The sequence below is a fragment of the Aspergillus melleus genome (genome assembly GCF_016097325.1).
Source record: "Aspergillus melleus strain CBS 546.65 chromosome Unknown contig1, whole genome shotgun sequence".
NCBI classification, from domain to species: domain Eukaryota; kingdom Fungi; phylum Ascomycota; class Eurotiomycetes; order Eurotiales; family Aspergillaceae; genus Aspergillus; species Aspergillus melleus.
In genome coordinates this window covers 7,188,630-7,215,736 of record NW_025763370.1, presented here as the reverse complement: position 1 = coordinate 7,215,736, position 27,107 = coordinate 7,188,630, and the positions used below count along the sequence as shown (strand labels likewise).

At 53.6% G+C, this 27,107-nt stretch overlaps 11 protein-coding genes across 11 annotated transcripts; 6 read left to right on the top strand and 5 right to left on the bottom strand.

The window, feature by feature from the left end:
* Nucleotides 1–289: 289 nt before the first annotated feature.
* On the top strand, nucleotides 290–2,159 carry LDX57_002586 (GMC family oxidoreductase; the record flags this gene model as incomplete). The annotated part of the gene is made up of 2 exons (XM_046084238.1): nucleotides 290–514; nucleotides 567–2,159. 2 exons carry the CDS (start codon nucleotides 290–292, stop codon nucleotides 2,157–2,159), a joined length of 1,818 nt encoding a protein of 605 aa, XP_045940201.1.
* A 314-nt stretch (nucleotides 2,160–2,473) lies between these two features.
* On the bottom strand, nucleotides 2,474–3,050 carry LDX57_002585 (interferon alpha-inducible IFI6/IFI27 family protein; the record flags this gene model as incomplete). The annotated part of the gene is made up of 3 exons (XM_046084237.1): nucleotides 2,474–2,688; nucleotides 2,753–2,888; nucleotides 2,973–3,050. 3 exons carry the CDS (start codon nucleotides 3,048–3,050, stop codon nucleotides 2,474–2,476), a joined length of 429 nt encoding a protein of 142 aa, XP_045940200.1.
* An 814-nt stretch (nucleotides 3,051–3,864) lies between these two features.
* Nucleotides 3,865–4,250, top strand: LDX57_002584 (uncharacterized protein; the record flags this gene model as incomplete). The annotated part of the gene is made up of 2 exons (XM_046084236.1): nucleotides 3,865–4,015; nucleotides 4,075–4,250. The coding sequence occupies 2 exons, from the start codon at nucleotides 3,865–3,867 to the stop codon at nucleotides 4,248–4,250; spliced, it is 327 nt and encodes a 108-aa protein (XP_045940199.1).
* Nucleotides 4,251–5,021: 771 nt separating this feature from the next.
* On the bottom strand, nucleotides 5,022–5,843 carry LDX57_002583 (UbiA family prenyltransferase; the record flags this gene model as incomplete). The annotated part of the gene is made up of 1 exon (XM_046084235.1): nucleotides 5,022–5,843. One exon carries the CDS (start codon nucleotides 5,841–5,843, stop codon nucleotides 5,022–5,024), a length of 822 nt encoding a protein of 273 aa, XP_045940198.1.
* Nucleotides 5,844–6,600: 757 nt separating this feature from the next.
* On the top strand, nucleotides 6,601–7,235 carry LDX57_002582 (uncharacterized protein; the record flags this gene model as incomplete). Its single annotated transcript, XM_046084234.1, has 2 exons — nucleotides 6,601–6,879; nucleotides 6,930–7,235. 2 exons carry the CDS (start codon nucleotides 6,601–6,603, stop codon nucleotides 7,233–7,235), a joined length of 585 nt encoding a protein of 194 aa, XP_045940197.1.
* Nucleotides 7,236–7,409: 174 nt separating this feature from the next.
* Nucleotides 7,410–9,315, top strand: LDX57_002581 (FAD-binding oxidoreductase; the record flags this gene model as incomplete). Its single annotated transcript, XM_046084233.1, has 3 exons — nucleotides 7,410–8,589; nucleotides 8,643–8,916; nucleotides 9,060–9,315. 3 exons carry the CDS (start codon nucleotides 7,410–7,412, stop codon nucleotides 9,313–9,315), a joined length of 1,710 nt encoding a protein of 569 aa, XP_045940196.1.
* Nucleotides 9,316–9,955: 640 nt separating this feature from the next.
* On the bottom strand, nucleotides 9,956–10,381 carry LDX57_002580 (uncharacterized protein; the record flags this gene model as incomplete). Its single annotated transcript, XM_046084232.1, has 1 exon — nucleotides 9,956–10,381. One exon carries the CDS (start codon nucleotides 10,379–10,381, stop codon nucleotides 9,956–9,958), a length of 426 nt encoding a protein of 141 aa, XP_045940195.1.
* Nucleotides 10,382–10,842: 461 nt separating this feature from the next.
* LDX57_002579 (MDR family MFS transporter) lies at nucleotides 10,843–12,610 on the bottom strand (the record flags this gene model as incomplete). The annotated part of the gene is made up of 3 exons (XM_046084231.1): nucleotides 10,843–11,153; nucleotides 11,234–12,377; nucleotides 12,443–12,610. The coding sequence occupies 3 exons, from the start codon at nucleotides 12,608–12,610 to the stop codon at nucleotides 10,843–10,845; spliced, it is 1,623 nt and encodes a 540-aa protein (XP_045940194.1).
* A 506-nt stretch (nucleotides 12,611–13,116) lies between these two features.
* On the top strand, nucleotides 13,117–15,006 carry LDX57_002578 (cytochrome P450; the record flags this gene model as incomplete). The annotated part of the gene is made up of 6 exons (XM_046084230.1): nucleotides 13,117–13,341; nucleotides 13,409–13,525; nucleotides 13,602–13,704; nucleotides 13,778–13,846; nucleotides 13,902–14,516; nucleotides 14,591–15,006. The coding sequence occupies 6 exons, from the start codon at nucleotides 13,117–13,119 to the stop codon at nucleotides 15,004–15,006; spliced, it is 1,545 nt and encodes a 514-aa protein (XP_045940193.1).
* Nucleotides 15,007–15,863: 857 nt separating this feature from the next.
* Nucleotides 15,864–17,211, bottom strand: LDX57_002577 (uncharacterized protein; the record flags this gene model as incomplete). Its single annotated transcript, XM_046084229.1, has 3 exons — nucleotides 15,864–15,949; nucleotides 16,031–16,758; nucleotides 16,922–17,211. 3 exons carry the CDS (start codon nucleotides 17,209–17,211, stop codon nucleotides 15,864–15,866), a joined length of 1,104 nt encoding a protein of 367 aa, XP_045940192.1.
* A 711-nt stretch (nucleotides 17,212–17,922) lies between these two features.
* LDX57_002576 (uncharacterized protein) lies at nucleotides 17,923–26,973 on the top strand (the record flags this gene model as incomplete). The annotated part of the gene is made up of 2 exons (XM_046084228.1): nucleotides 17,923–26,502; nucleotides 26,573–26,973. 2 exons carry the CDS (start codon nucleotides 17,923–17,925, stop codon nucleotides 26,717–26,719), a joined length of 8,727 nt encoding a protein of 2,908 aa, XP_045940191.1. The 3' UTR covers nucleotides 26,720–26,973.
* Nucleotides 26,974–27,107: the final 134 nt, after the last annotated feature.

Here is a 27,107-nt window from a genome sequence, read left to right as displayed (position 1 = left end):
ATTTCTTGATACGATCTGATCAGAGTTCTGAAGCATAGGCAAATCACTAGACTAAAAACTCGGCTAATTCGTAACAAAGAACTTTGCTGTTGGTTTCTCACTTGGCATTCTCGGCCTTGTCGGTTTCTTCCCCACTTCTCGCTTCTATATAACCTGTCCTCTTCAGCCTGATGATTGTCTTTCTTCTCTAGCCATGCCTTTTCTCTCTTTCTATTACCTTCTCGTTAATCTCACTCTTCTGTAGCTGTTTCATATTGCTTATTCCATACCAATCCACATCTGTTGAGCCATGGCCAGTGAAACCAACATCCCCTCCACTGCGGACTATGTCATAATAGGAGGTGGCACTGCAGGCTTGATACTTGCAGCGAGACTGTCAGAAAATTCTACCAAATCCATTGTGGTGCTAGAGGCTGGAAGCAACCATCTGGATGATCCACGGGTTAACATCCCGGCCCTTTGGACCACCTTGATGGGATCTGAGGCGGATTGGCAGCTGCAGACTGTCCCTCAGGTGCGTAGCTCGCGCTTCTACAAAATGAAGCCACTAACAGCTTTTATATCAGGCTGGTCTAGGGGACCGAGTAATCAAGGAGCCCCAGGGGAAGCTCTTGGGTGGCTCCTCGGGAATTAATGGCCAGGCGTTTATCGCGCCCTCCAAAGCGGGAATCGATGCCTGGTCGAAGCTAGGAGCGAAAAACTGGTTATGGGAGAATCTTCATCCATACTACAAGAAGTCTTACACAATCCAAGTCCCCGACGATGCAACTAGCGAGCACATTGGCATCAGTTGGTTAGATCGATCCTTCAACGGGACATCTGGCCCTCTCAAGGTCTCTTTTCCTGCCGTCATTCAGGACCCATTGTGCAAGGCTTGGGTGGACACCTTCAAGGCGACAGGCCATAGCATTACAACCGATCCTTTCTCGGGCAGGTCCACTGGTGGCTATAGCAACCTTGCTGCCGTGGATAGTGAGACAAAAACACGGAGCTACGCCGCAAGTGCGTATGGTCGCCCGACTATGGAGCGGGCTAATGTGCGTATCGTAACCGAAGCATTGGTCCAGAGGATTATATTCGAGGGATTGAACGAGCCAGATGTGACGGCGACTGGAGTCAAAGTTGCTGTGCAAGGTCAGACTCGTATTATCAACGCAAACGCGGAGGTGATTGTGTGTGCGGGAGCTCTAAGCACCCCAAAACTGCTCGAACTCTCTGGAATTGGGAATGAGGAGATTCTCCGCCAACACAATATCCCTATAATTGTGAATAACCCTAACGTGGGAGAAAACCTGCAGGACCATTTGATGAGCGGAATTAGCTTTGAGGTGGTCGATGGCGTTGTGACCGGAGACGCACTCCTGCGTCAAGAGCAGGATGCCGTGCAGGAGGCTATGAAGCTCTATATGGAGCATAAAGCAGGACCAATGACCATTGGAGGCGTGCAATCCAGCTCCTTCATGCCTCTTGTTGACTTTCAGGGCCCAACCAGCACGACCTTAATGAATGATTATCTGGATGGCTTTCTGTCAGATTGCAGCTACCGTGACCAGGCCATCTGCGAAATTCTCGAACAGCCGGGAGCTCCTACCTGCTCCATGTTCATGTTACTAGCGCAGGTCAATTTGCACGAAGCTAGTGGAAAAGGTTTTGTCGGACAGGATCTGCAACCTGGAAGCTATCTCAGCATGGGAGTTATCCAGAGCATGCCCTTCTCGCGGGGTCGCGTTCACATTGCATCTTCAGATCCAAACGACAAGCCGATCGTGAACCCACGATACTTCTCGCACCCGGCAGACCTCGAAATTATGGCGCGAAATCTGCAGGATGTAGAGAAACTGCATAAAGTGGAACCCCTAGCCAAGTTCCTGAAACCTGATGGGAGACGCAACCATCGCGATGCATTCCTCACCGACCTTGACTCGGCCAAGAAGTATCTGCGGGACACGGCAACAACAACGTATCATTCCAGTGGCACTGCAGCGATGCTTCCTCGCGAGAAGGGAGGGGTGGTCGATGACCAGTTGCGGGTCTACGGCACGAGTAATTTGCGCGTCTGCGATGCAAGCATCTTTCCGTTGATTCCGGCAGCCAATATTATGTCGACTGTCTACGCCGTTGCTGAAAGGGCGGCAGATATTATCAAGATGGAGACCTAATGCTCAATGAGATTATTTGACAGATCACGTTGTGAGGTGCATTGGGAATGATCAGTGTCATAACACTGTTAGGAACTTGTGCACTCCATTCCAGATACAGTCGCCCTACATACTCTAGATAAGTCTGGAAAGTCCCAGAGAAACTGTTTTTCCCCCTCGTATGCCATCACAATAAAAGCCCATAGGAACATAAATGCATATTGAATAGGAAGAACAGTGTCAGATGTAGTTGTCGCCATCCGCAAATGATCTTCCTGGAAATCGGTGGGTCGGGTCAACTACATGGAATCGCTTTGGGCCCCTTCAACTGCAACCTATGAAATCCAATGTTTCCGAAGCTTATAGAAATGGCCTTTGGCAGTGAACGAGCACAAGGCCTTCACAATGCCAAATACCGCAGCGCAGGACTGCATCGATCCATTCAGAATAGCAAATCCAGCCCCACCAGCGCCAGCGCTTTGCAGTGTAGAGAATATGCTGCCGGCGACAACGTTGCCAATCCTACTGTGTAGTGACGCGGCAAGGGATACTATATTCGTGAAGATGGGAAGTTAGCTCAACGTTAGGTATATTATCAGGATGTGGTTACTCACAAGCCTGCACACCACCAGCACCGAATCCGAGTGCCGAGAGGACCAGTTTGATGATGGAACCCCGGAAAGCAATGAAAACGAGCCAAAGTGCAGTTGTTCTCACCAAGAAGAGGCTCTCCAGGGGCCATTTCGCGACCTGCTAAAATAGATCATTTGGGTTAGTAAAGATGGATGTGAAATCTAGTTGAGTTAGAGCAGTCGGGGAAAAACAAAAACCCACCTGAGCTAAGGTCTTCAAAGCAGCCTGGACATATTCCATGGCTATCTTTGCGGTCTCGTTGGCGGCTGTTTGAGCCATCCTGATTCCGGTAAAGAGGTATTGAGCTGGCGCTTGCGACATGGATAATATTCAGTGTGGCAATGGTGCCTGAAGAAATGGCCAAGAAAAGACAGAGGGTGAGTTATGTGAGAGAAAGAAAGAGGGGGCAAAGACTCAACAGTGAATTTGTTGCTACCAAGTGTGCCAGTCCAGTAGAACAACAAACGATCGCATTTCATCCTACTCAAGACCACTTTCCGAGATTGAGAACACCATGAGCCGCATCATTCCCTCTTATGCCTCAACTATCAAGGCGCTCTCCGACCCGAGATCATACTTTGACATTATTCAAAGGGTTAGTTCTAACGCAGACATAATGTCTGCCCACTGTGCTGTGAGATTCGTATTAAAAAGCTGCAGAATTGAACAAGTCTAGTAGTCATATCACAATAACATGAGCATTTTCTAAACTAATAAATCAAGAGGACTTGTCAAATATTGTAAACAAAGAATATATACATAAAATATTGAACACAAGGGCAGATAAAGAAGAATCTCATCAAATTATTCATTTTACTTCTATAATACTCTAGTAAATAACAACAGTATCTTCCCACTCCTAACGAGCAAACTTCTATATTAGTTTATCCAAATCTCTATCTATATTGAAGATCATTTTATACTATTTCTCGTCAAAGCTCTGTTCAAACTCAAAGCCCGATTTATAGTAAATATAGCGCATACGTTACGCGTTATTTTTCCAACTGCAATCATAACAAACTCGATTTGTACCGTCGATAATGGTGCTGTTTTACCCAAGCATAAACTCCACATTATCACCATCTCTGATTACATGAGCTCCAAGTTGGCTCTGACCAAAGTAGTGGAGTTTTTGGCGGCCGAACATCCCTCGGTCTTTACCGTGGCTTTGAATTCTGGCATCGTTGAGACAGCTATTTTTCATAGGAGTGGGCAAAAAGTGGGTGACTTACCCATGGATACCGGTGAGTTTTGGCCCCTGGCCTTTCCCTTCTAACTTCACCCAGACTAACAGTTGATCTAGTCGAGCTGCCCGCACATTTCATAGTTTGGCTGGCTAGTCCAGAGGCCGCATTTCTTAGCGGCCGTTATGTGTCGGCTAACTGGGACGTGGCCGAGCTCAAGACAAAGGCCGAAGATTTCCAATCTGGTCCTCAGTTGACAGCAGGAATCCATGGCTGGCCTTTTCCGTACGTGTAATCCAGTGTTTGGCCTAGGCATTTGTCTCGTGCTGCTTGTGGAGCTAAGTCTACAGTAGTGTGGCTAGATAGTCTTCGAGTGCACTAAAGCGTTCGTAATTCAATACGAACTTAAATTTCGCGTCTATATCTATAAAATTGGATATTCTTAGCTATTGGCGATGGCGCCTCCACAACTATTTAGGATTCAATAACAATCCAGCTCTTCTAGTCTCTGTCTTTTGTCAATGATTGCGTTTCCGGGCCTATGACCTATCGCTTTTTCTGACCTGAAAACGCAATGTAGCCGCATAAGTACGGTTATCCCTTGCGCGGAGTAGTATTCACACGCACCGTATATATGGCTCCTAAACCTAGTCTTCTGTGGGCTGATTCCAATGCTCTCTATCACCCACTCGGCTTTCTAGAGGTAAGAACACTGTGTTGGCCTTTCTGTGAATATGACTTATACGGAGGCGCTCTGGCCAAGTTCCATTGGTTGGTTCAACCGGGTACACCCTAGAATGCCCGAGAGGAGAGGGTGCAAACTCAAAGCCAAGGTAATCCTAGCCCACATGGTGTATCGAGTCATCGAAGATTGCCAAACCCAAAGAGGTTTGCATATTCCACCAATCCAGCTCGGAGTATCACCCAGTGAGTAAATCCAACCTTTTACCCATTTTCCGCCGGACCAAAGTTGCCTAGGCGCTGATTCCATAGTGCCAAACAGGCAACGAGTACAGAGCAAGCTGCCAGAGGCACCACCATTTCCAAGCCAAGATGCCCCCACTCTTCAGCAAGACGCAAGTTCCAATCCACGTTCCCAGCAAGACCGGCCCAACAGACACCATAGTGGGACATCCCAAAACTCAATGCACGCAAAGCTCCAGAACATGACACAAGTGGCGATCCACGCCCTCGAGGCCATATCGCCCACCACAAGGGGCCACGTCTTCCGTCCGCGAGTCCGATCCCCGGCCTGGTCCCTCAAGTCCTGGATCTGCATGGTGCTCATGATTACCCCCGCTATTATTCCCAACCAGCGAAAGCCAGTGGCCGAGAGACTAATGTTTGCACATGATGTCGTAGTAGCAAGAGCAATCCGAAGCGAGCCGAACAAGAAGACATCGTACGCAATCGCGATCATTATGTCGCGAGTCAGCTCATCGCCCCCACCGAGGTCGTTGTACATCCAAGTTAGGATCAGGATTAGGGCACTTTCTTCCCACACGCCAAGCGCTGCGCTAAGGGCCAACACAATAGGGACTGCTCCTAGTAACAGCCTCCTGGTCTCATTCGGGTCAATGAGGCCGCGAGGCAAGGGTCGCCAGGGTTTGTTCAGGGAATCTTCCCTTATCGATTCCAGGAGGCGTTGGTTGGCGATATCGAAGACGAGTAGGTTGGCCCAGTTGAATATAATAGCGGCTGGTGCGGCTCGAACAAGTAGGGCCCAAGGATTAGGGATCTCTGTGCAACTGGTGAATGCTGGGGCCACCAATGCAGCGAAAATTCCAAAGCTCGCATTTGGCAGGACGAAGGTTGGGAAGTCACTTTGCGTAAATCCCCATACCAAAGAGGGGATAGTCGTCCACATGAAACGGCATTGGATCTGCATGGCTATGGCTCTTTGGTTGTAGCTGATAGTCTTCAAGGAACTCATATATGTAGGGGATTTCAAAACATGCGATGTCCGATTTATATACCCCATTTTCGTGGCCCGAGTATATTTCCCCGCTCACTTATACATATCTTCCACTATCCCCCCTTTTGATATGAGGTCAAAAGCCTCGCTCGGAATTATGGACAGTGTGCCTCTTTGGCCCATCGGAGCGATCCTAGGGATTGGGATCCACCACGGACTCTTCATTCACGGGGAATGGCATGTACAGGCTCCGTACATCCTTACGCTCCATCTCATATGTTTCACTGCCCTGAGGGTGGTAGACAGGTCGGGCTGGCAGGGCCGCTGTATCCCAGATATGGCATCTGTGGAAAGCGCGGAAGTCCAAGAACCACCTCTTGCTAGCCGATTTGGATCGGCAGTATGGAGATTTTATACGGACAGGCCCTGGAGAGATCACTGTCTTTCACCCAGACATCTTCATGACCGTGGATGGCCCTCGCAGTAAGTGTAGCAAAGGTGAATGGTATGATCTGCTTCATCCCGATAGGGCTCTGGTGAATGCACGGTACAGTGAATTACATAGACCCCGACGCCGTGCTTGGAAGCAAGGTTTTACCTCGAAGGGTAAGTCATATACCGACCTCAATTGAGTATATCAATCGACTAACGAGGCCTGGTAGCACTGCATGAGGGTAAATATCAAGCTGTGGCGCTCATCCATCAATTGGACCGCTGCATTCAGGCGGATATGGCCGCTGGCCGAGTGTCAGAGGTTTCTGACCTTGTGTCCTGGTTGAGCTTCGACCGCATGGCACAGTTTGTCTTGGGCAAGTCATTCAAAATGCTTGTAGATCCGGAATGGCATTGCATGGTTCGAATTCTGCAGAGGGCGCTGCGGATTCTAGGACCCCTGAGTCCTACTCCCTGGGTCATTCAGATTGTTCTCAGACTCTTTCCTCGGGTCTCGATTCTCAAGGACTGGTTTCGCATGATGGCCATGTGCAAGAATGAGTTGACAAAGATCAAGGTTTGGGCCCTCTTCATTATCATGGAATTATCTTATCGTTGCTGCCATAGGAACCCACCGATTTCTCTCGGCTCCCTTCTCTCGGGTACTATCTCATGAAACCGGCGTGGAATGACAGCGCCGAACAGGTGTGGTTGGCCGGAGACAGCCTCCTGGCCTTTGTCGCTGACAGTGAGCCCACAGCACGGGTTCTACTTGGCCTTTTCTACGAGCTGGCGAGAAACCCTGCCCAAGCGGAGATCATCTACCTCCATAGTCCGCGTACTAGCGAATGCCTTCCCGCCACTCTGGCCGATCAGTGGACCCCTGCTCTTAAGAGCTTCTTTAATTGTTGGTTCTTGGCACTTACAAGCTAAGGGGGGGGGGGGGGTGGGGTAGAGGGCGCAGATGTTGTTCTGTACCTAATCGGAACCCTAGCCGGGCTGCTTCGTACTCTCGCACTCTCCCAATCGATCTGGAAAGAGATACATAAGCCACCAACTGCTCGTCTTCCGTGTTTACCCTGGTTGCATAGATCAAGCCTCGATATCATGACACGACCAGCTGAACTTGCGCTTTTCCTTGCGTTTGCAGTGCTTCCCTTGGTACTTTGGGTAGCAGCTCGAGGCCAGCAGCCTCCTCCATCCTGTCGCTGTTTCCCCGATGACCCCTGCTGGCCCTTGCCGGATGAATGGCAGGCCTTTAACCAATCTATCGCCGGCAGCCTGATTGCTATCAATCCGATCGGCAGTGTTTGTCACAATAATGGCCCGTTTGCCTCCTACAGCAGTCAAGCATGCACCGATCTGCTTGCCCGCTGGCCCATTCCGGCCACGCACTCCCAAACTCCATTCTCTCCGATGGCTGCATGGTGGACCAACAGCTCCTGCTCTCCGTTTACCTCCAAGGAAAACCCCTGCACCGTGGGGCCCCTGGCTCGTTACGCCGCCAATGTAACATCGGCCGACCAGTTACGCAGCGTCCTCGACTTCACGCACCGGCGCAATATCCGCCTGGTCATCCGGAACACCGGCCATGACTATGTTGGGAAATCCACCGGCCTCGGCGCCGTAGTTCTTTGGACGCATCATCTGAAGTCCATCAACTACATACCCGGGTACGTCTCGTCTGACCATACCGGCCCCGCCATGCGCATTGGCGCCGGCGTGCAGGGCTTCGAGGCTCAGAATGCGGCCCACCAACTAGGCTTCACGATTGTGACCGGTCACTGCCCGGACGTGGGCATCGCTGGTGGCTACACCCAGGGCGGGGGCCACGGGCCCTTAGCATCGCGCTACGGACTGGCTGCTGACCAAGTCTTGGAGTGGGAGGTGGTCACCGCGACCGGGGAGATCCTGACGGCATCGCCCGTGCAGCATGCAGACCTTTACTGGGCGTTGAGTGGCGGCGGCGGAGGCACGTACGCCATCGTCCTATCGATGACCGTCCGAGTATATCCGGAGGAGCCAACTGCTGCAGCCATGCTGTCCTTTACCTCCTCTCCTACGGACGAACGCTTCTGGGCCGTGATTCGCACCTACCTCGTTGATACGCTGCCCCTGTTGGACGCTGGCGGCACAGCACTCTGGCTTGTTTTCCCGCCGTCTCTCACGGGGGGCTCGGTTATGTTCAATGCTGGGCCGGTGACTCTCCCTGGGGCTGGAAAAGAGGAGCTTCACGCCTACCTCGCCTCGACGTTGCGCGTGCTCCAGAAACACGACTTGGCCTATGGTAAGCTAGCTCAACACACCTGGCGCAGGAGGGACCATCTCATCAAGCCATAGATTACTCGGTGAAAGCCTTCCCAACATACCATGCTTCGGTGGCAGAGACCGCAGCCAATATAACCGAAATGAATGTCGGCGGTCGCCTGATCCCTCGTTCAACCCTCGAGCTCAACCCCGATGGTTTGATTTCCGCCATTCAGCGCATTCTTGACTATGGGGCTGCTTTCTCCGGCTTCTCCATGAACGTCCAGCATGCCCACAACAGGCTATCCGCCAATCACGCCGCCAATCCCGCCTGGCAGAAGGCTGCGATTTCTGCGGTGCTTGGGATGTAAGGCCCCCCTGCCCATTGACGTTTTCTTTCTTTCTTTCTTTCTCTCTTATTTTTTTTCTTCGTTTCTACTCTAATTACCTAATTGCTTATTTATTTATTTTTGATCTTTCATTCAAGTCAGCTAACATCCAGCCCCTCAGCCCGATCAATTATACGAACCGCCAAGTCAATCTAGATAGCCAAAAGCTCATGACCAAGACGCTGATCCCCTTTCTGGAGGCCCTGACTCCCCCGGGCGAGATCAGCGGCGTGTACCTCAACGAACCGGACTTTAACCAACCAGATTGGCAATCGGCCTTCTACGGCGCCAACTACGGACGCCTCCGGGAGATCAAAGATAAGTATGACCCGGGCCAGATCTTGTACGCACGTACTGCAGTGGGCAGTGAGCAGTAGGTCGAGTATGAGGATGGCCGATTGTGTCGAGCAGCCTGAAAAAAATAAAAGCAAAAGTTGAGTGTTAAGGTGGGTTTGGCTCTTAACTCGGTGATAGGCAGATATAATAGACTAGTTTAACGCACTATTATGTCAGTTGTTTACTTCTCTGACCGGCGGATGCAAAAATGTTACGTAGTCCTTTGCTAGCGAACTGGATCGTTCTGCACTTTCCTACTCAAGTATGGCCCTTGCTCCCCTGCTAGACACTCTGAGTCAGGGGGTTATGTTGAAGAGCATGTGGGCAGTAAGCCGTACTAATACTTAAAAGTGTATCCCTGCTTATACTCGAACCTACAGTACATTTCAGGATAAATTGAAATTGGTTGGTTCCCTGCCTTGTGAAGGAGAGAACTGGACGTATGCAGATCATACGTAGCTAAAGTGATTGCTTTCAGCACAGCGCCGGGTGAAAAATTTCAATTATACCCATAGATTGAAAGGTAGAGGTCCTCCCGGTGAAATCCAACACTTTTCCACTATTGGCCTCTTGTATGCAGCATTGGTACTATCCTAACTCCACTCAAATATGCAATACAACCACTGGTTCGAAATATTGCTCTGCTAGGCCAGCGCCGGAAACGGCCCGTCGCGACTCGCTCTAAGACACGTAGAAATCTGTTTGAACACTGATGTTCTTGTCGGCCCTCGGGCTTTGCGGGTGAGGCCCAGGTGGTCGTGGTCGTCGTGGTGATGGTCGTGCATCATCGGAGCCTTTCGCCGTCACGTCCCGCAGCGGCATAGCCTCGTCGTCCGTGTCGACCAGGGTCGGGATCTCGCTGAAAGGGTGGGTCCTGCTTAGATTTGCGTTGCGACGCCGCACGAACGAGTTGATCTTCCCAGATGACGAACACGTTCCTGGTCCCGAGCCACTGCGGTCGCGGAAGATCAACGGGCCCAGCGTTGGTAGCGCGGCGCAGACCATGCCTACGTTGACCTCGAGTATGAAGAGACCAATCTGTGAGATGGAGTAGGTTACGTCTGACACGTTCTGATTGACGACTAGAGCGATCCGGGTCATATTCATGGCGCAGATGCTGGGGGTTTGGGGAAAAGGACTGGACGGTGGGTGGTTAACACCGGTCTAAACTTCCGCATAACCCAACTTGGGTTAAAGATCTTAATCCAAAATCTACTCTAATCTAAGTCTAAATTAAACCTCTCTAATACGGATCTAACCTAGATCTAAATTTTTAAATCCTAGTAGTTCTAGTCTTTATAATATTATATGGAGTAAGACTAAGATCGCTTAATTATAGTTATTTTATTATAATAAAGTTATAAGATTCTTATTCTATTTAGCTTGAAATCTTCTATAAAGACAGATTTAATTAAAAGCGGCTAGAGTTAATAGCAAACTAGTAAGTTCTAGAGGCTGTAGCCATTGTGGTTGTTAGGTACTTTCAAAAACTAGATTCGCGTCCAATTTGTTTTTTTTTTCTATTAGTCTATGCTGATGGTCGTGATATAGGACGCCCTTACACCCGTTTAAACCGCGCCTCCACCCTGACGAGCCTGCGAATTCAGCCTCCCCCGTGGACTAAACCAGCTAGACACAAAGGCAGCACCTGTGGCGGCAATACAGATGGCGAATCCGATCTTAATACCTGCCATGTACGCCATGACAATCCCGGGGCTTTGGTCAGGAGCAAAGGCCGTCCGGATCTGCGTTGCACCAGAGGCAACCACTGTGGGTGGATTGACGTCCGGTGCTGTACGGGGGAGGGTCGAAATGAGAATATTGTCAAAGGCCGACTGGGCGGCTGTGACGAAGAAGACGCCTCCGATGTTCTGGAAGACTGGACATGCCGCAGCAGGATTAGGATTGTTGATTCGAAGATAGCCCGTTTGGGATGGGGGGAGAGAGCAGAAGACATACACAGGATAAGGGCCGTGATGAAAGAGATATCTTGTGGGTTGGCCCGACTCTGGCTTACAATCATGGGCACCTGGAAGGCAATTCCGACGCCGATGCCGCTCAGAATTTGGTATCCAATCCATGCGCCCGCAGGACTATGCACGTCGAGAGTATAAAACAGGCCCGCAGCAATGGTGGCGATGGCGGCACCGGCAATCTGTATCGGCAAGGCAGCGCCGGTTTTCGTGATCAGCACACCGCAAAGAATCATTGCCGCCATGAAAGCCAGGATCAGGGGTAGATTCCGGACGCCAGATAAGAGCGGGCTCGCGCCGCCAACGCTCTGGAAGTATATTGGGAGGAAGTATGTGACCAGCAGATTCGAGCCCGCGAGGAAAAACACGTAGAGGCAGTTCACGCCCAAGGCTCGGTCGGCGAGAAGTCGGGTCACCACCATGGCGCGTTCCCCTTGGTAGTACTCCCATACACCGAAGGCGACAGACAGGGCGCTGAAGCCGACTAGGAGGCCGATCACAGTGGCGCTATGCCATGGGTGACTCTGGCCGCCGTATTGCAATGCCAGCAGGAATGCGATAATAGCACCCATCGCCAGAGCTACCCCGATGCCGTCCATCTGGAGCAGCGTCTCCTTGCAGGTCGCCGGTGCTGGCTTTGCACCACTCGGGGCGCGGAAGAAGAGGATGATGATAAGCACCGAGACAGCACCGAGGGGCAGATTGATGTAAAAGCACCACCGCCACGACACTGTGTCGGCAAAGACACCCCCGACGAGCGGCCCCACCACCGAAGCAGCGCCATAGGAAGCACCCACAAGACCGGTGTAAGTAGGCCGTTTCTGTGGCTCGGTGATGAACGCGATAATCGTGTACACGCCAGTGCTGATGCCCGCGGCACCAACCCCGGCAATTGCCCGTCCAGCGATCAGAGCCGTGGAGTTGGGTGCAACCGCGCAGAGCAGGCTGCCTACCTCGAATATCAGGATCGACAGCAGGAATGTATGCTTGAGCGGGAAGAACTTGTACGCCTTGCCCCAGAAGGACTGGAAGCCCCCGTTTGTCATGAAGAAGGCCGAGCTATACCACGAAATCTTGTCGAGCCCGTGGAATTGATCCGTGATTTTGGGAATTGCCGTGGCGACAATGGTCTTTCCGACTCCTGTTAGTAGCCTATCAAGTCCCTCACGATGGTTGGGTACCGGAGACGACTCACCATGTCCAGCGAGGCCAGGAAAATGCTCAGGAGGAGGGCCATCACCGTCGCGGCCAAGTTGGCACCCTGCGGATATTCGACCTCATCGTCGGAGTTGTCCGATACTAACTTGTCATTATTGGACGTGTCGGCTGTGGCATTGATATCCTCTTCTTTTGTTTCTGCCATGATGAGGTGCTTTCGATGTGACTATCAACAAATCCACAATCTTACACGGGAATCAAGGCCTAGATTGGGCAGCGAATGTAACATGGGAGGGCGCGGGGACGGCAGAGGCGATGCATGGCTCTTAATCATCGCAGCTCTGTCCGGATGCCATGTTCAGTGTGGGAGAAACACGAGCAAGGGACTGCATTCCACGGCGCCTCAACCTTGCATCGTGACGAGGAATGGCGCCTAACCGGTGTTGCACCAGAGATAGCTAGCGAATCTATTGCCCCTTACCGGATGTCTGCTGAGCACAAAGGAGTCCCTAGCCGACTGCCTGCAGCAGGCCTTTTATCAGTCCCGCTGTTGCCCATGAGTGCATCAACGGATCAAGGGGTGGGGGACTGTCTTTGCAGTGTGGCTTGCCTCGCTTAGACTAGATAAATCCTCCTCCTTCAGTGTTGCAATTCCCATACTTGCTTGTTTAGGATCTTCTTTCTCTTTGATCTGGCTCGGTAATCGAAAAGATGCTTTCCGATGTCAATCACAGCGTGGCACTGGCTGCCCTCGCCTCGTTAGGTGTTCCCATTGCTGCCCTATGGTTCCTTTTCAGGCTCCTGTTTCCGAAGCCGGATCCCCTCGCTCCATACCCGTTACTAAATGGCCGGCGACCAGGCGAGCTCTCTTTGAAGCATGCAAAGCAGCGGTTCGTTGTCAATGGAAACCAGTTAATCATAGACGGGTTCAAGCTGGTGAGTGTGGGCTCTGTTTCTAGTACAACACCAAGAAGGCTACTTCAAGAAACTAACATAACTCAAGTACCCAGACGGCTTCCGGATCCAGAGCGATGACGGTATCGCCCTGATACTACCTCCTCGGTATGCCGAATCTGTCGGCGCAGAGGGGGCCTTGAGCGTCAAAATGAGTCTGGAAATGGTAAGTAACTTTACCTTCTGTGATCCGGAATGCGATCAACTGCGCCCTCACTGCGCAGCGCTGACACCCGCAATAGTGGCTGAAGCCGCATATCCCCGGGATGGAACCCTATAGGTTCATGAACTTTCAGGGCCATTTGCTGTTTCGGGCTCTTCGTTCCAAGCTATCGCGAGCGCTTGGTAGGTATTCACGCCTTCTGCCCTGTCGATGAGTTACAAAGGTACCTGTCACTCACCATCTATCTACCTATAGTCTCTCTATTCGACCCGCTCGCAGCAGAAGCAGACGTGGCAATCAAGACATACTGCCCCAATGACTCCGGTATGTCCCCTCAGGTAGTACTTATCACAGATTAATCCGTTCTCATATCGAATAGAATGGCAACCAGTTGTCCTGAAAAAGGTCTGTTCCCACCTCATCGCCCAATGCCAGTCGCGAGCATTCGTCGGCCAAGACATGTGCCGCCACCCGGAATGGCTTCACATAATGGTGAATTACTCCAGTGACACCTTCATGACTATGATGGAAATGCGTCTATGGCCGAAGAAACTCCTGCCTCTCGTGCACTGGTTCCTCCCTGGGTGCCAAAAGATCCGTGCGCACGTCCGCAAAGGAGGCCAACTCTTGGCAGAAGAAATGAATAGCAGACAAGGTAAAGCTGATGATCGTCGAACGCATGCGGGCAAGGTAGAGGCTGGACCCGAGCCGTATAACGATCTCATCGAGTGGATGGATGAGCTTGCAGAGGGCCATCCATATGACCGGGTGACGGCACATCTGGCGTTGCCGTTTCTGGCCGTTCATAATGCGAGTATGATTCTCAATGAGACGATACTGTTGATTTGCCAGTCGCCACAGCTGATGGATGATTTGCGGAGGGAGATTGAGCGCGTCGTTCCCGTGCATGGCTGGGATAAGGCTTCCCTGACTCATCTTGAGCTGATGGATGGTGTTTTCAAGGAAACGATTCGGTTGAAGTCGGGTCTACTGTGTAAGTGATGTGCCTCATATATACGCATGTTTCACACTTGCAGTCATCCCTAATACTTCCATGTGGATACATAGTCGGCATGCAGCGCGTCGCCAGAGAAGACGTCGTCCTCAAAGACGGCACCTTTATCCCAAAAGGCACATACTTGAATGTTGCGAGCACGCACATGCGCGACAACTCGGTCTTCCCCGACGGCAAAGAGTTCAACCCGTATCGGTACGTCAAGATGCGTGCGGAGGGAAAGGTCCACTGCGCTCATCTTGTCGCCACGACTATGGACCACCTGGGCTTTGGAATGGGTCGGCACTCATGTCCTGGGCGATTTTTTGCCGTTGACATCTTGAAGATTGTTCTATGTAAACTGCTCCTGCAGTACGACATCAAGCCTGGCGAGGAAGATGTGAAGACGTGGGTTCATGGCTTTAGTTTCAATTCGGACCCATCTGCGAGAGCTTATCTTCGGAGGAGAGCGGGAGTTCCTTTAGTTTGACTAGATGCACTCAATAGTTCTACTATGTGATTTGCTTGTCTTTCAGGGTAGCTAGGTAAAGTGACTTTGTCCAATTCTGACGGCCTACTTACAAGTGTTCTGTTCAATTGCTGCAAACAGTTAGAACCTACACGAGAATCCCGGACATGATAAAGATAGCAGGTCAAAGCTGACTGAAGCAATCTGAAGTTAAAGTCATATCTGAGTGATCCTGGCGTGTATTACTCCCGGACGGAGATGGTAGCTAACGTAGTGACAGAAGGCAGAAATCCTCTTCAGAAGCGTGCGAAGAGCAGATCACATTTGCCTACATATTTCAGTCTACCTACACCTTCGTCATAACAGGATGGAGAAGAAACTTTAAGGAATTCGATACAGCTTAACACGGAAACCAGGAACAGAAGCAAGCGGAAGGGAATGAAACTGAAAACTAATCTAGTTACGTAGGATGAGAGGTCCAGACAGGAGTCCTGTTTGTAGAGACTACGATACAATATCTGTTGGCCGTCTACATTACTGACCGTGCTAGTCATCCTGTTTTCATGTAGATGAATGAGTCTCTGTATTAGCTATCGTCTGCAACGAGCAAATAGGGTGTATTAGTATATTCTAGTCATTTAGCTTCGCATTAAAACCTTGTTACCAAGCCTGAGCAAGTGAAATTGCATTGCAAACACTGAGGCCTTTGGCAGCTCTCGTCAAGAGTGACATGGATAATAGGCATCAACCCATCAATACAATGAAGGATATAACAGGTTATCAGGACGTCCTGTTCAGGTTCGCCAAGGCAATTTCTAGCAATTATCGATTATCGAATGCAGCAGTTAAACAAGGTAACCCACTAAGACTGCCACCCCTCATGCTTTCTTACGATCCACCGGTGCCTCCGCACAAAGCAATGCATGCCCGCCCTTGAACGCATTCGCGACGAAACAAAACACGCCTAGATAGAGTTGACCTTTATAATTAGCCACACTTAATCCACGACAGTCACCAGGAAACTCTCGGGAGATTGCGCACTTACCATACGCACCCTTCTTGCACATCCACCCCTGCTCAATTCTGAACCCAGCCCGCTCAGCGACATGACTGAGCACAGAGCCCGGCCACTTCCCGCTAGTGATAATATGCACACGGCAGCCCTTACGGAAGCGAATCACGACATTGTCACTCAAATCAAGACAGACCCCCTGTCGGGCGACATAGAACATGTCAATGCCCATTCCCGAGACGCAGGGGACCATTTCCAGACCCCACTCGTTCGCCTTGAACACATTCGCTCCTAGAATTTTGTTTGCATGGGCCATGCTGTTGTTCAAAAATGTATCTAGGCTGGGGATCTGCACGTTGTATGCATCCGCAACATAGTTTGCGTCTTGGCAAACGTCCACAGAGACAATGGCTTTGCATTCTCCGAGAGTCTGGCTACATGCCATGCGGATATCTGCCAGGAGTGCCGCTGCTTCCGAAGGGGCGTCGAAGTTCGTTATGCTGTTGCCCATCCATAGGAATGTTATCGGTCGTCGCGAGAGTTGGTTCCCCTGCACTCCTTGGCCCGCGAGGTAGGGGACGAGGTCTTCGTACGTGCCATATAGCCCGCTGATGGAGATGGACTCGGACCCGGCCATCATGATCAGCAGGCCGTCGACCGTCATGGCGAGTTGCTTCTGGCTAACGTCGACGGCGAAGTAGTGAATAGTCTTTTGCTGTCGGTGTAGAGTGGATAGAATGACTGCTGTCTTGTGGGCGCATCTACTCCGAGTGAAAGACGTTCAGTGACTGGTCAGTCGGTCTCCTTCCACCACTCCCGGGCCAGAATGGAGATGAATAGATGAGGGACGAGGGGATCGAATAAATAGCGTAGGTAAGATCGGGGTCTAGAATAACAGGAACACGGAGATGCATTGAGACTCACCCAGCCCCTAACTCGATCAGAGTACTCCCCGATGGGATCTGGGCCGTGATCTCCTCTGCCTTGTCTCTGAACACTTGCAGCTCGTTATGGAAGGGGTAGTACGTGGGTGACCGGCAAAATTGATCGAAGAGGTGTTGCCCTTTGTCGTCCCAGAGAAGTAGAGACGGCAGGGAAGGATGTTCCGAGGAAAGACAGTCCACGATGTGCTTTCGTAGGTCCTGGCTCTCAACCTTGTGACGGATGTCGTGGATAGACCCGTGGGCGATACCTGAGAGAGCGGGGATAGCCATTGTTGAGGAGCGAGAAAGGGGATCTGTGACGATGTGTGATCGTGTAAGTAGGCTTAGATCGTGGCTGACTCTAATAGACACCACAGGTGGCCACCTATATAACCTCCCCATTCCGTGGGGCATTTATACTGAGGAGGGACTTATCAAGCACCTTCGCGTTGTCCATTCCAGGGGCAATGACAATGTTGAACCACGGAAGCACCATCGGAGCTGGAAGTAAGGAAATAGCAGGCCTTGCTGGGAACGCAAATGCGTGCATCCTATCTGACGCAACAGATTATGAATTCCTTTGGCCGTTCCAGAGTCGAAATGAATGTCCTCTTACATCCGCCTATGCTGGTCTGTAGATCCCCAATAAAAAGGGATTCTCAAAGGGGTAGTGCTGGCCGATAACATGAGGTGAGTAACTAAGGGTCTGAGAACCAGAGAGTCTGATGTAAGGGGTTTGTTATCTTAAGGCTGGGATTGGTGTGTACCATTGTTGTGAATGAATATTGGGTTCACAGACACTGTGTAAGCAGTGAGCATGTCTCGGGTATGAGCAACAATTCCAGTGCGCTAATGCAGCGCTATTTATATTAGGTAGCTAAGTACACCACATTCCTATCCCCAGGCTGGAACAGGGACCAAAAATTTAGACCCCAGCCTATTCCATTGTCTGGACGATATCTACTCAATAATACTTGCACTGTACGGACTATTTTCCTGTCAATGAGTCCCGTCATGGATCACGTTCCAAAACAAGCTGGCTCCCCTGCTGCTATACCCTTCACAACTAAAGATACTACTGTCGAGGTGATATGCCATGCAGTCAAATCAGAATCGGACTCGGAAAGGAGCACTGCAGGGTCAACCACATCCAGCAGCGAAATCGTCACACGGCGGTTGTCTGTGGAAGAATCTAGCGGAGCTATCACGTCAGTGTTGCATTTCAACGTTGGCACGCAGCCTCGTCACCATGATGGCAAACATGTCCTTATGCCAGAGCTGCAGGTATCTTGGGCAATTTTTCTTTCGCAGTACCATTTCATAGAGGACGTGACCTTTGCTATTCAAGACCTTGGGAAGGAAGCTGCAGGCCAACAGGCCACGCATTTGATCTCATTGCGCTTGACATCAGAAGACACAATCCTGTCCTTGTTTGAGCAGTTGGAAAGATCCTCTGAACGCAAAGTAACGCCTGACATACTCACCACCGTACCGAATACCCCGTCTCACTCGCTGTTGAGTATCCTCCGAATCGCAGCCCCAGGCACCGATATCGAACCACTGCTATCATCATCTAGTCCCGGTATATCCCCATACGATGTCAGTTTCCTATGCACTCCTACTCCCCAAGGCTTCACTATCCACGCCAAGTGTAATGCCCGGGCCATGAGCAAAGCCCAGCTCGACAGCTCGCTGCACAAGACAAGGCATTTGTATACCCAAATTCGAGAACACCGCCCGCATCGTATACAGGATATTTCGCCAAGCCCCCAAGACTGGTCCCTGATCCAGTCATTGGACGGTGCAATTCCAGAGGATATGCAACTCTGCGCCCACGAGATCATCCACGTAAATGCCCTGCTACACCCGGAGGCGCCAGCCGTCGCCGCATGGGATGCCGGCTTCTCATATCGCGAGCTCGACACGCATGCGGCACAGCTAGCGGTGCAATTATCAAGCTGTGGTGTCAGCTCGGGGACCTTTATCCCGCTGCTTTTCCACAAGACGCGGTGGACTACTGTTGCTATGCTGGGCGTGCTCAAAGCAGGCGGTGCATTTGTCCTGATGGACCCGTCGCACCCTGTGGATCGACTACGTGGTATTTGCTTGAGCGCAGAGGCGGTGGCCATCGTTGCCTCTGCTGCGAATGCGGACGTCGCCACAAAGCTGTGTCAGACCGTTGTTGTGGTCGGCGATGACGACGATGACGGCGGTGGAGAAAAGTGGAAATGTGCCCGACAAGCTATGCAGATATGCAAAGCTGGCCCGTTAGACCCAATGTATGCACAGTTTACATCCGGGTCGACAGGAACACCAAAGGGGGCCGTGGTCTCGCACAACGCCTGGCTGTCGGCGATCATCCCCGCGTTATCACCGTTAGGGCTGGATTGCAGGTCTCGGATGCTGCAGTTTGCGGCGTATGCATTTGATAGTGCCATTGCTGAGACTTTATGGACGTTGGTTGCCGGGGGATGTGTTTGCGTTCCCTCGGAAAAACACCGTCAGGGGCATCTGATGCAGGCGATGGAAGAGCTCGAGGTCAATATAGCTATTCTCACACCATCGGTTGCACGATCGCTGGATCCGACGCGTGTCCCTTCCCTGAAGAGGCTCTTATTCTGTGGAGAAGCGATGAAGACATCGGACATTGAGCTCTGGAGGCCGCACGTGGATCTTATGAACGGCTATGGACCGGCTGAATGCGCTATCATGGCCACCATCTGCGCCGGAGTCAATGAGGTCAACGATATTGGCCGCTGCCTTGGGGGCGTGCCTTGGATTGTGGATCCAACGGACTCTGATCGGCTTGTTAGTTTGGGCGCTGTTGGTGAATTGCTTATAGAAGGCCCGCTGGTAGGGATGGGCTATCTCAATGAGCCCGAGAAGACCGCAGCGGCCTTTATCGACCAGCCCGTCTGGCTCAAGCAATTGCGTGGCAAGGCTACCCGGGTTTATAAGACTGGAGACCTTGTCCGATACTCGCCAGCGGGATCGCTGCAATACGTTGGCCGGAAAGACACGCAGGTCAAGATCCATGGGCAGCGTATTGAGCTCAGCGAGGTAGAATCTCACGTGCAGGAACTGTTTCCGGACATGCAGGCGGTTGTTGCAGAGGTCATTACCCCCCGATCTGCGCCATTAGCGCCCATTTTGACTGCATTTCTGCTGCCCGCCGGGGCCTGTCCGTCTCAGGATGAATGGGGACCGTTTGGCAGGCCGACAGAGCGTTTTGCGCAGCAGATACACGCAGGCCGTGGAGTCTTGCAAGCTGCTCTGCCCCAGTACATGATCCCTGCTTTGTTCATACCCCTGGTGTATCTCCCACTCTCGCTGTCTGGAAAGCTGGATCGACGGATGCTCCGAGAGGCGGCGTCTCAATTATCTCGACCTGAACTCGAGTCGTTGTCATCCCTGGGTGTTCCCTGTGCTATAAAGCAGCCGGTCGTCTCCGACGCAGAGAAAACCCTCCAAGCCCTTTTCGCCCATATCCTGGACATCCAGGCTGCTGAGATTGGGGCAGATGATGACTTTCTGCGGTTGGGAGGGAACTCCATCTCCGCCATGACCGTGGTAGCACCCGCGACAGAACGTGGCATCTCCTTGTCCGTTGCGGATCTTGTTTCTGGCAAGACCCTGCGCGAGCTCGCTGCAGGGTCCAACCAGCCGATGGTGGCTCTGAAAGCAGATATCCCCCCATTTGCTTTACTCCCCGTTGGGATCTCCCGCGATGGGATCCTCGCGCTTATAGCAACAGATTGCCATATTGGTATCGAGCAGATTGAGGATGTATATCCTTGTACGCCACTACAGGAAGGCTTCATGGCAATGGGCTCGCGGGAGACCGGGAAGTACATCGCAACGTACACCCATCACCTGGCCGGCGAAATCGATCTAGAGAGATTCCACGCAGCGATCAACGCCGCAGTCAGTGCCAATCCTATCTTACGAACCCGGGTCATCTACGCGGACGACCGTCTCTACCAGGTGGTCGTGCAGGAACCAGTCGCCTGGGACGTCTACGATACCTACGAGGCCTACGAGCGCCACGCAACCCGCATGAACATGGGTCTGAACGAACGTTTGATGCATCTCGGGGTTGTCCTCCCTCAGTTCCCCGGTCAAGTGTGTGTCCTGCATGTCCAGATCCACCATGCGCTTCACGACGCGTGGTCCATCAACGAACTATGGAACCAGGTGGAGCGGGCATATCGCGGGGGTACCTTGCCCTCCCGGCCCTACAGCTGCTTTATACACTACTGTCTCTCCCAATCTGCCGAGCCCACCGTGGCGGAAGAGGTCTGGCGTGCTCAGTTCCGCGGCCTCGAAGCTGCGAGCTTTCCGCCCCTCCCCTCGTCAACCTATGTACCGCGTCCGGACCAGGTGCTCAAGAGCAGCCTGACCACGCCGCCGACTACAATCCTTGCCCGACACACCATCTCCACCGCCATCCGTCTGGCATGGGCCATGACGATAGCCACACTGGCCGACTCGGACGACGTTGTGTTCGGGGTCACCGTCAACGGCCGAAGTGCACCCGTCGCCTCGATCGAAAATGTCTCGGGTCCAACAATCGCAACAGTCCCCCTCCGAGTATCGATCGACGACACCAAGCCGATCACAGATCTCTTAACGAGCGTGCAGGAGACTACACTCAGCATCACTCACCATGAACAGTACGGGCTGCAGCGCATCCGCACTGCCAGTCCCGAGGCAGCGGTTGCGTGTCAGTTTCAGTCGCACCTAGGCGTGCAGCCGCCGCCGTCGGTGGCTCCCCAGTCTGGCCAGCTGGTCTCGAGAGTGCATAGTAAGGATATTGACTACACGGCGTTTGCAAGCTACGCATGGGTCATCCTCTGCCATTTGCGAGACAGCAAGGGCAGTGCCATGGACATCTCAGTGAACTACGACTCCAGGCTGTTCGATTCCCGCGAGGCCGGGCAGATTGTTTCGCTTTTTGAATACAATCTCTCTGCAATCCTCGCCCACACGGAAAAGCCGTTGTGCAAAATCCCACGGGCCAGTCCTAGTGACTGGGATAAGCTCAGTGTGTGGAATGGCAATCTTCCAGCACCTGTCGAGTCGTCTGTTCACGATCTGGTCCTGCGACATGCGGCCATCGACCCCGACAATCTCGCGGTGGAAGCGTGGGACGGATCTTGGACATACGCAGACCTTGCTATACAGTCCCACCGACTTGCCCAGGCTTTGCTCCAGGGGAATCAGCTCCGACCAGGACAAAGTATGGTCCCAGTATGCATGTCCAAGTCAAAGTGGGTGCCCGTCGCAATGCTGGCAGTGCTGCGCACTGGTGCAGCAGTGGTCTGCATCGACCCAAAGCACCCCCCTGATCGAATTAGCCAGATCCTCCGCCAGGTGAATCCCTCCGTGGCACTGGCCTCCGCGGGAAACGACACGGAGGCCTTCCGCGCGGCAGGGGTTGCGGTCTTGGAGGTAGCGTCCATGAAAAGCAGGCAGAATACTACTGGTCGTGAAGACAATACGACCTCGCAGCTCCCAGTCGTGGCACCCTCAGATGCTGCGTTCATCGTCTTCACGTCCGGCTCGACTGGCCAGCCCAAGGGTATCATCATGGAGCACCGCAACATCAGCACCAGCATCGCACATCACAGCGGGCCGATGAAAACACGCCGCGCAACCAAGGGGTTACACTTCGCCTCATACGCCTTTGACTCCGCCATCTATGAGATCTTCACCCTGCTGGTGAGCGGCGCCTGTGTCTGTATCCCGTCCGAGGAAACCCGCACGAACAGGATTGAAAGTTTCATCCAGCGTCACGCCGTGGAGTGGGCTGTGTTCAGCCCGTCCATGTTCAAGATCCTGGATCCAGACCAGGTGCCGTCCTTGCGAACGGTGACGCTCGGCGGCGAAGCAGTCTCCCGGGACATTGTGGCGCAATGGGCCCCCCGGCTGCAGCTGATCAATGGGTATGGACCTGCCGAAGCCACCATCTGCGCTGCAGGGCGGCTTCCAGCCCAGGGTTGGACGGTTGGCACGATTGGTCCGGTGGTCGGTGGTGTCGGGTGGGTTACGAAGCCCTCGGACCCGGAGTGTCTGCTGCCTGTTGGTGCTGCTGGCGAGCTTCTGATCGAAGGGGCGGTGGTGACGCGCGGATACCTTGGACGTCCGGACCTGACGGCGGAGAAGTACATCGCCGCCCCGGCGTGGCTGCGTGAGTTCCGACACCGGCACGCGGCCACCCCCGGGCGAGTTTTCCGCACGGGAGATCTAGTGACCCTGTCGCTGGACGGTGAGATCCGGTTTCTGGGTCGGAAGGACACGCAGGTGAAGTTGCGCGGGCAGCGAATTGAGCTCGCCGAGGTGGAGTTCCATGCTGGGCAATGCTTGGGCGGCGTGGACGTTGCAGCGGAGACGGTCCAGATGCCGGACTCCAAGGGCGGTTCGGCTGCTCTGGTTGTCTTTGTGGTGGATCACACCATGGAGGCTGGTGTTGAGCTGGTTGGCGGCCTCTTCTCACCTCCTACTCCGACCTTCCGGGCGAGCATCCGCGCGGCCGAGGCGGCCCTGCGAGATGTGGTCCCTGGGTACATGGTTCCCTCGGTTTTTCTGCCCGTCTCTAAGATGCCGTTGACGCCCAGCGAGAAGGTGGATCGCAAGCGGCTCCGGGAAGCCGTGTCCCGTCTGACACGGGAGGATATCAATGCGTATAGCAGCTCCGAGGCTCTCCTGCCACTACATCCAGACGGTGGAACGCAGGCCCCGCGAACAGACATGGAAGGCCGGCTGCACGCGATCTGGGCCGAGGTCCTCCGCAAGGAAAGCGGCATGCTGGGGTCCGAGGATGATTTTTTCCAGCTGGGAGGTGACTCAATTACTGCCATGCAGATGGCCTCGAGATGCACCCGGGTTGGCATTCCCCTGACCGTGGCCGCCATATTCCAGCACCGGAACATTGCCTGTCTTGCGGCTGAGCTCGAGAGGACCGCAGAGACCGTGGCCATGGATCATACACGCCACCGAGCCGAAGTGGAGGAAGATGTTGTGTTCGACCTGTCGCCCATCCAGCAGTTATTCTTTGACAAGGTGGGCCGCCACGTCCACCATTTCAACCAAGCCCTGTTCTTGAATCTGCGCCATCCGGTCTCTTCAGTTTCTATGCGGGAGGCTCTCCACTGGGTGGTTGAGAAGCATGCCATGCTGCGTGCGAGGTTTACCCAGGACCCGACCACCCGGACCTGGGCACAGGTCATATCCAACGACATCCCAGGTAGCTGTCGACTGCGGCTGCACACGGATGTCTCCGAGCGCGACTGGCAGAATCTCTGTGACTACAGCCAGAAGTCTCTCAACATCGAGACGGGCCCATTGATGGCGGCAGATCTGTTCCACATGGCAGATGGAACCCAGGCTCTGTCGCTGATCGCGCATCACCTTGTCGTCGACAACGTCTCGTGGTTTCTCGTCCTGGATGACCTCGAGATGTTCTTCACCTCTGGATCTGCCCCGACCGCGCAGGACGCGATATCGGTGCCCTTCCAAGCCTGGTGCCGGATTCAGCGCGAGCGTTGCCAGAGCCTCCCCCTGGCCCCCGACCTGGATGCGGTGACCCCGAGCATGGCGGACTACTGGGGTGTCAAGGAGAAACCCAACTGCGTGAGGGACGTCCAAGAGGCAAGCTTTACCCTGGATCCTCAGTCCACGGCGTCGCTCCTCGACGCAGCAAATCAGGCCTTTCGAACTCGGCCGGTGGAGCTTCTCCATGCAGCGCTCCTGTACTCGTTCGGCCAGACATTCCCGGATCGATCTCCGCCCACCATCTTCAGCGAGGGACACGGGCGTGACGCCCCGGATCTGGCGGGGGACTTGACAGGCACGGTGGGCTGGTTCACGGACATCTGGCCGGCCGCCGGCCTGATCCAGCGCGGGGACTCCATGGGCGAGTGCATCCGAAAAGTAAAAGACGGTCGACGACACGCACAGGAGACCTACCAGGGCCGGTGGCTCCCAAATCGATGTCGTCGCTCCCGAGATCCCGCCCACGACATCGAGGTCCTCTTTAACTACAGCGGGTCGTCGCATCAGGTCCAGCAGCCTGACTCGTTCTTCCAACGGCAGCCTCTCCCAGACCACGAATTGTCCACTCTGGGGAGGGATGCCGGGCGCTTCAGTCTCATCGATGTCTCGGCCGAGGTCGAGCACGGCCAATTCCGCTTCCTCTTTTTGTACAACCGTTACATGAACCCGCGGTCTGCCGGTCCCCGCGCCATCGAGCACTGGGCACAGGCATGCCAACGATGTCTAGTCCAGATAGCCACTGAATTGCCCTCCGCACGGCGCCAGCTGACGCCCGCCGATCTCCCACGCCTGCGCCTGAGCTCGGGGCAGTGGGATGTATTCGTCCGCCAGGTCCTGGATCCCTTGGCCCAGCGCCGTATCCAGGTCGTGGATGCGTACCCATGCACGCCGATGCAGCAGGGCATGCTCGCCTGCCAGGTCGTCTCGCCCACGGTCTACCTGAACCGTCTGCTGTGGCGGGTCGCGGCCGACGGAGATATCGATATCCCACGACTGTCGCTTGCATGGCGGCAGGTTGTGGAGCGACAGCCTCTCCTCCGGACCATTTTTGCGACAGGGCCCGGGGAGAACCTGGTCCAGGTAGTTGTCCACGGCATGGACGCGAGCATTGCTCTTCTCGAGCTCCCACCCCGTCGCGATCCCTTGCAGGCCCTCGAAGACTTCCGGCAGCCCTGGAGCCCGTCGCCCATGGACCTCCCCCACCGTCTAACCATCTGCTATGCCACCACCGCCACCGGACAGACCCAAGTGGCCTGCCTGTTAGACGTGGCGCACACGATCATCGACGGCGCATCCCGACAGGTGCTCTTCAACGACCTTCGTTCCTGCTACGCCGTCGATAGTCGTCCCAGTCGCGAGGCTCCCGCAGGCCGACTCGACCACGTCTTCCCCTCGTACATCGACTGCCTCGACGCGCGAGCGGCCAGCAGCGCCGGCGCATACTGGGAGGAGTATCTCGAGGACGCCTCTCCCTGTATTTTCCCCCCACAGTGCCCCAAGACGCAGTCCGAAGCAGTGGCCACGCGCATCATCGGCCACCTCACTACCGCATTCCCCGCCACGACACACCCGCTCCTCCGCTTCTGTCGACAGCATGGCCTCACGCAGGCAACGGTGCTCCAACTGGCATGGGCCCTAGTGCTCCGCGCCTACACGCATCAGAACGACGTCTGTTTCGGCTTCCTCACCGCCGGCCGGGACCTGCCCATCGCCGGCATCCAGGACTCCGTCGGCCCGTTCATCAACATTCTGTGCGCCCGGTTTCACATCCCCAATGGGTTCGACTCGGCCCCGGACTCTCTCCTCGCCCTGCTCGAACAGCGACAGGCCGAGGTGACGAGCTGCATGCAACACCAATGGGCGCCGGTCGTGGACATCAGTCGTCGGGTGGCTCGCAGCGCGCAGACCCACGCGCAGACCCTCTTCAACACCGCCATGTCCGTTCAGCGGGATATTGCGACAGAGGAATACCAACTGCCCACCTCCACGTTGCACTACACGGATTTCACATCCGAGGCCCCTACCGAGGTAAGTATTCATCCAGTTCTCCCGTCCTCGATCGAGGATATATCTAACATCACCCACCCCCTTCCCGCAGTACCCCATCCTCCTCAACATATCGCTGCGAGAGCATGAAATCGCCCTTTCGCTAGATTACCACCTGATGGAATTTTCCCCGGCGTTTGTGGAATCGCTACTGGAGAGATTCTGCGGGGCTATCGATCTCATAACGGGGGGGAGCTGAGCGTGGCTGCAGCCAACTTACTCACTACCTGCAGGAACTGGGTGTCGTTCTTTCCCTTGCCTGGCTGTACCGCATAGGCCGGGGAAGGGTGGAATCTATCGATCTGCCTTTGGCGATGATCAGTCGTTGATGCTTCATAGTGGGCTGAAGATACAGTTCTGATCTGGGGGCAGAGGTGACCGGTCGACAGAATTAGTGGCATCTTTCGATGGAAGGCATGCAGCGATAGATGTGTTTATTCCAAGAGAATGGACCAGAGGTCTAGTAAGACAGAGTTCTGTACTTCGGCGTTAATCTATCATATTGATTTTATTCTTGAAATAACACCTCGCGACGCCTATTTCTTAGTCATTATTACCTTTCACATCTATCACAAATCTCTTTTAAG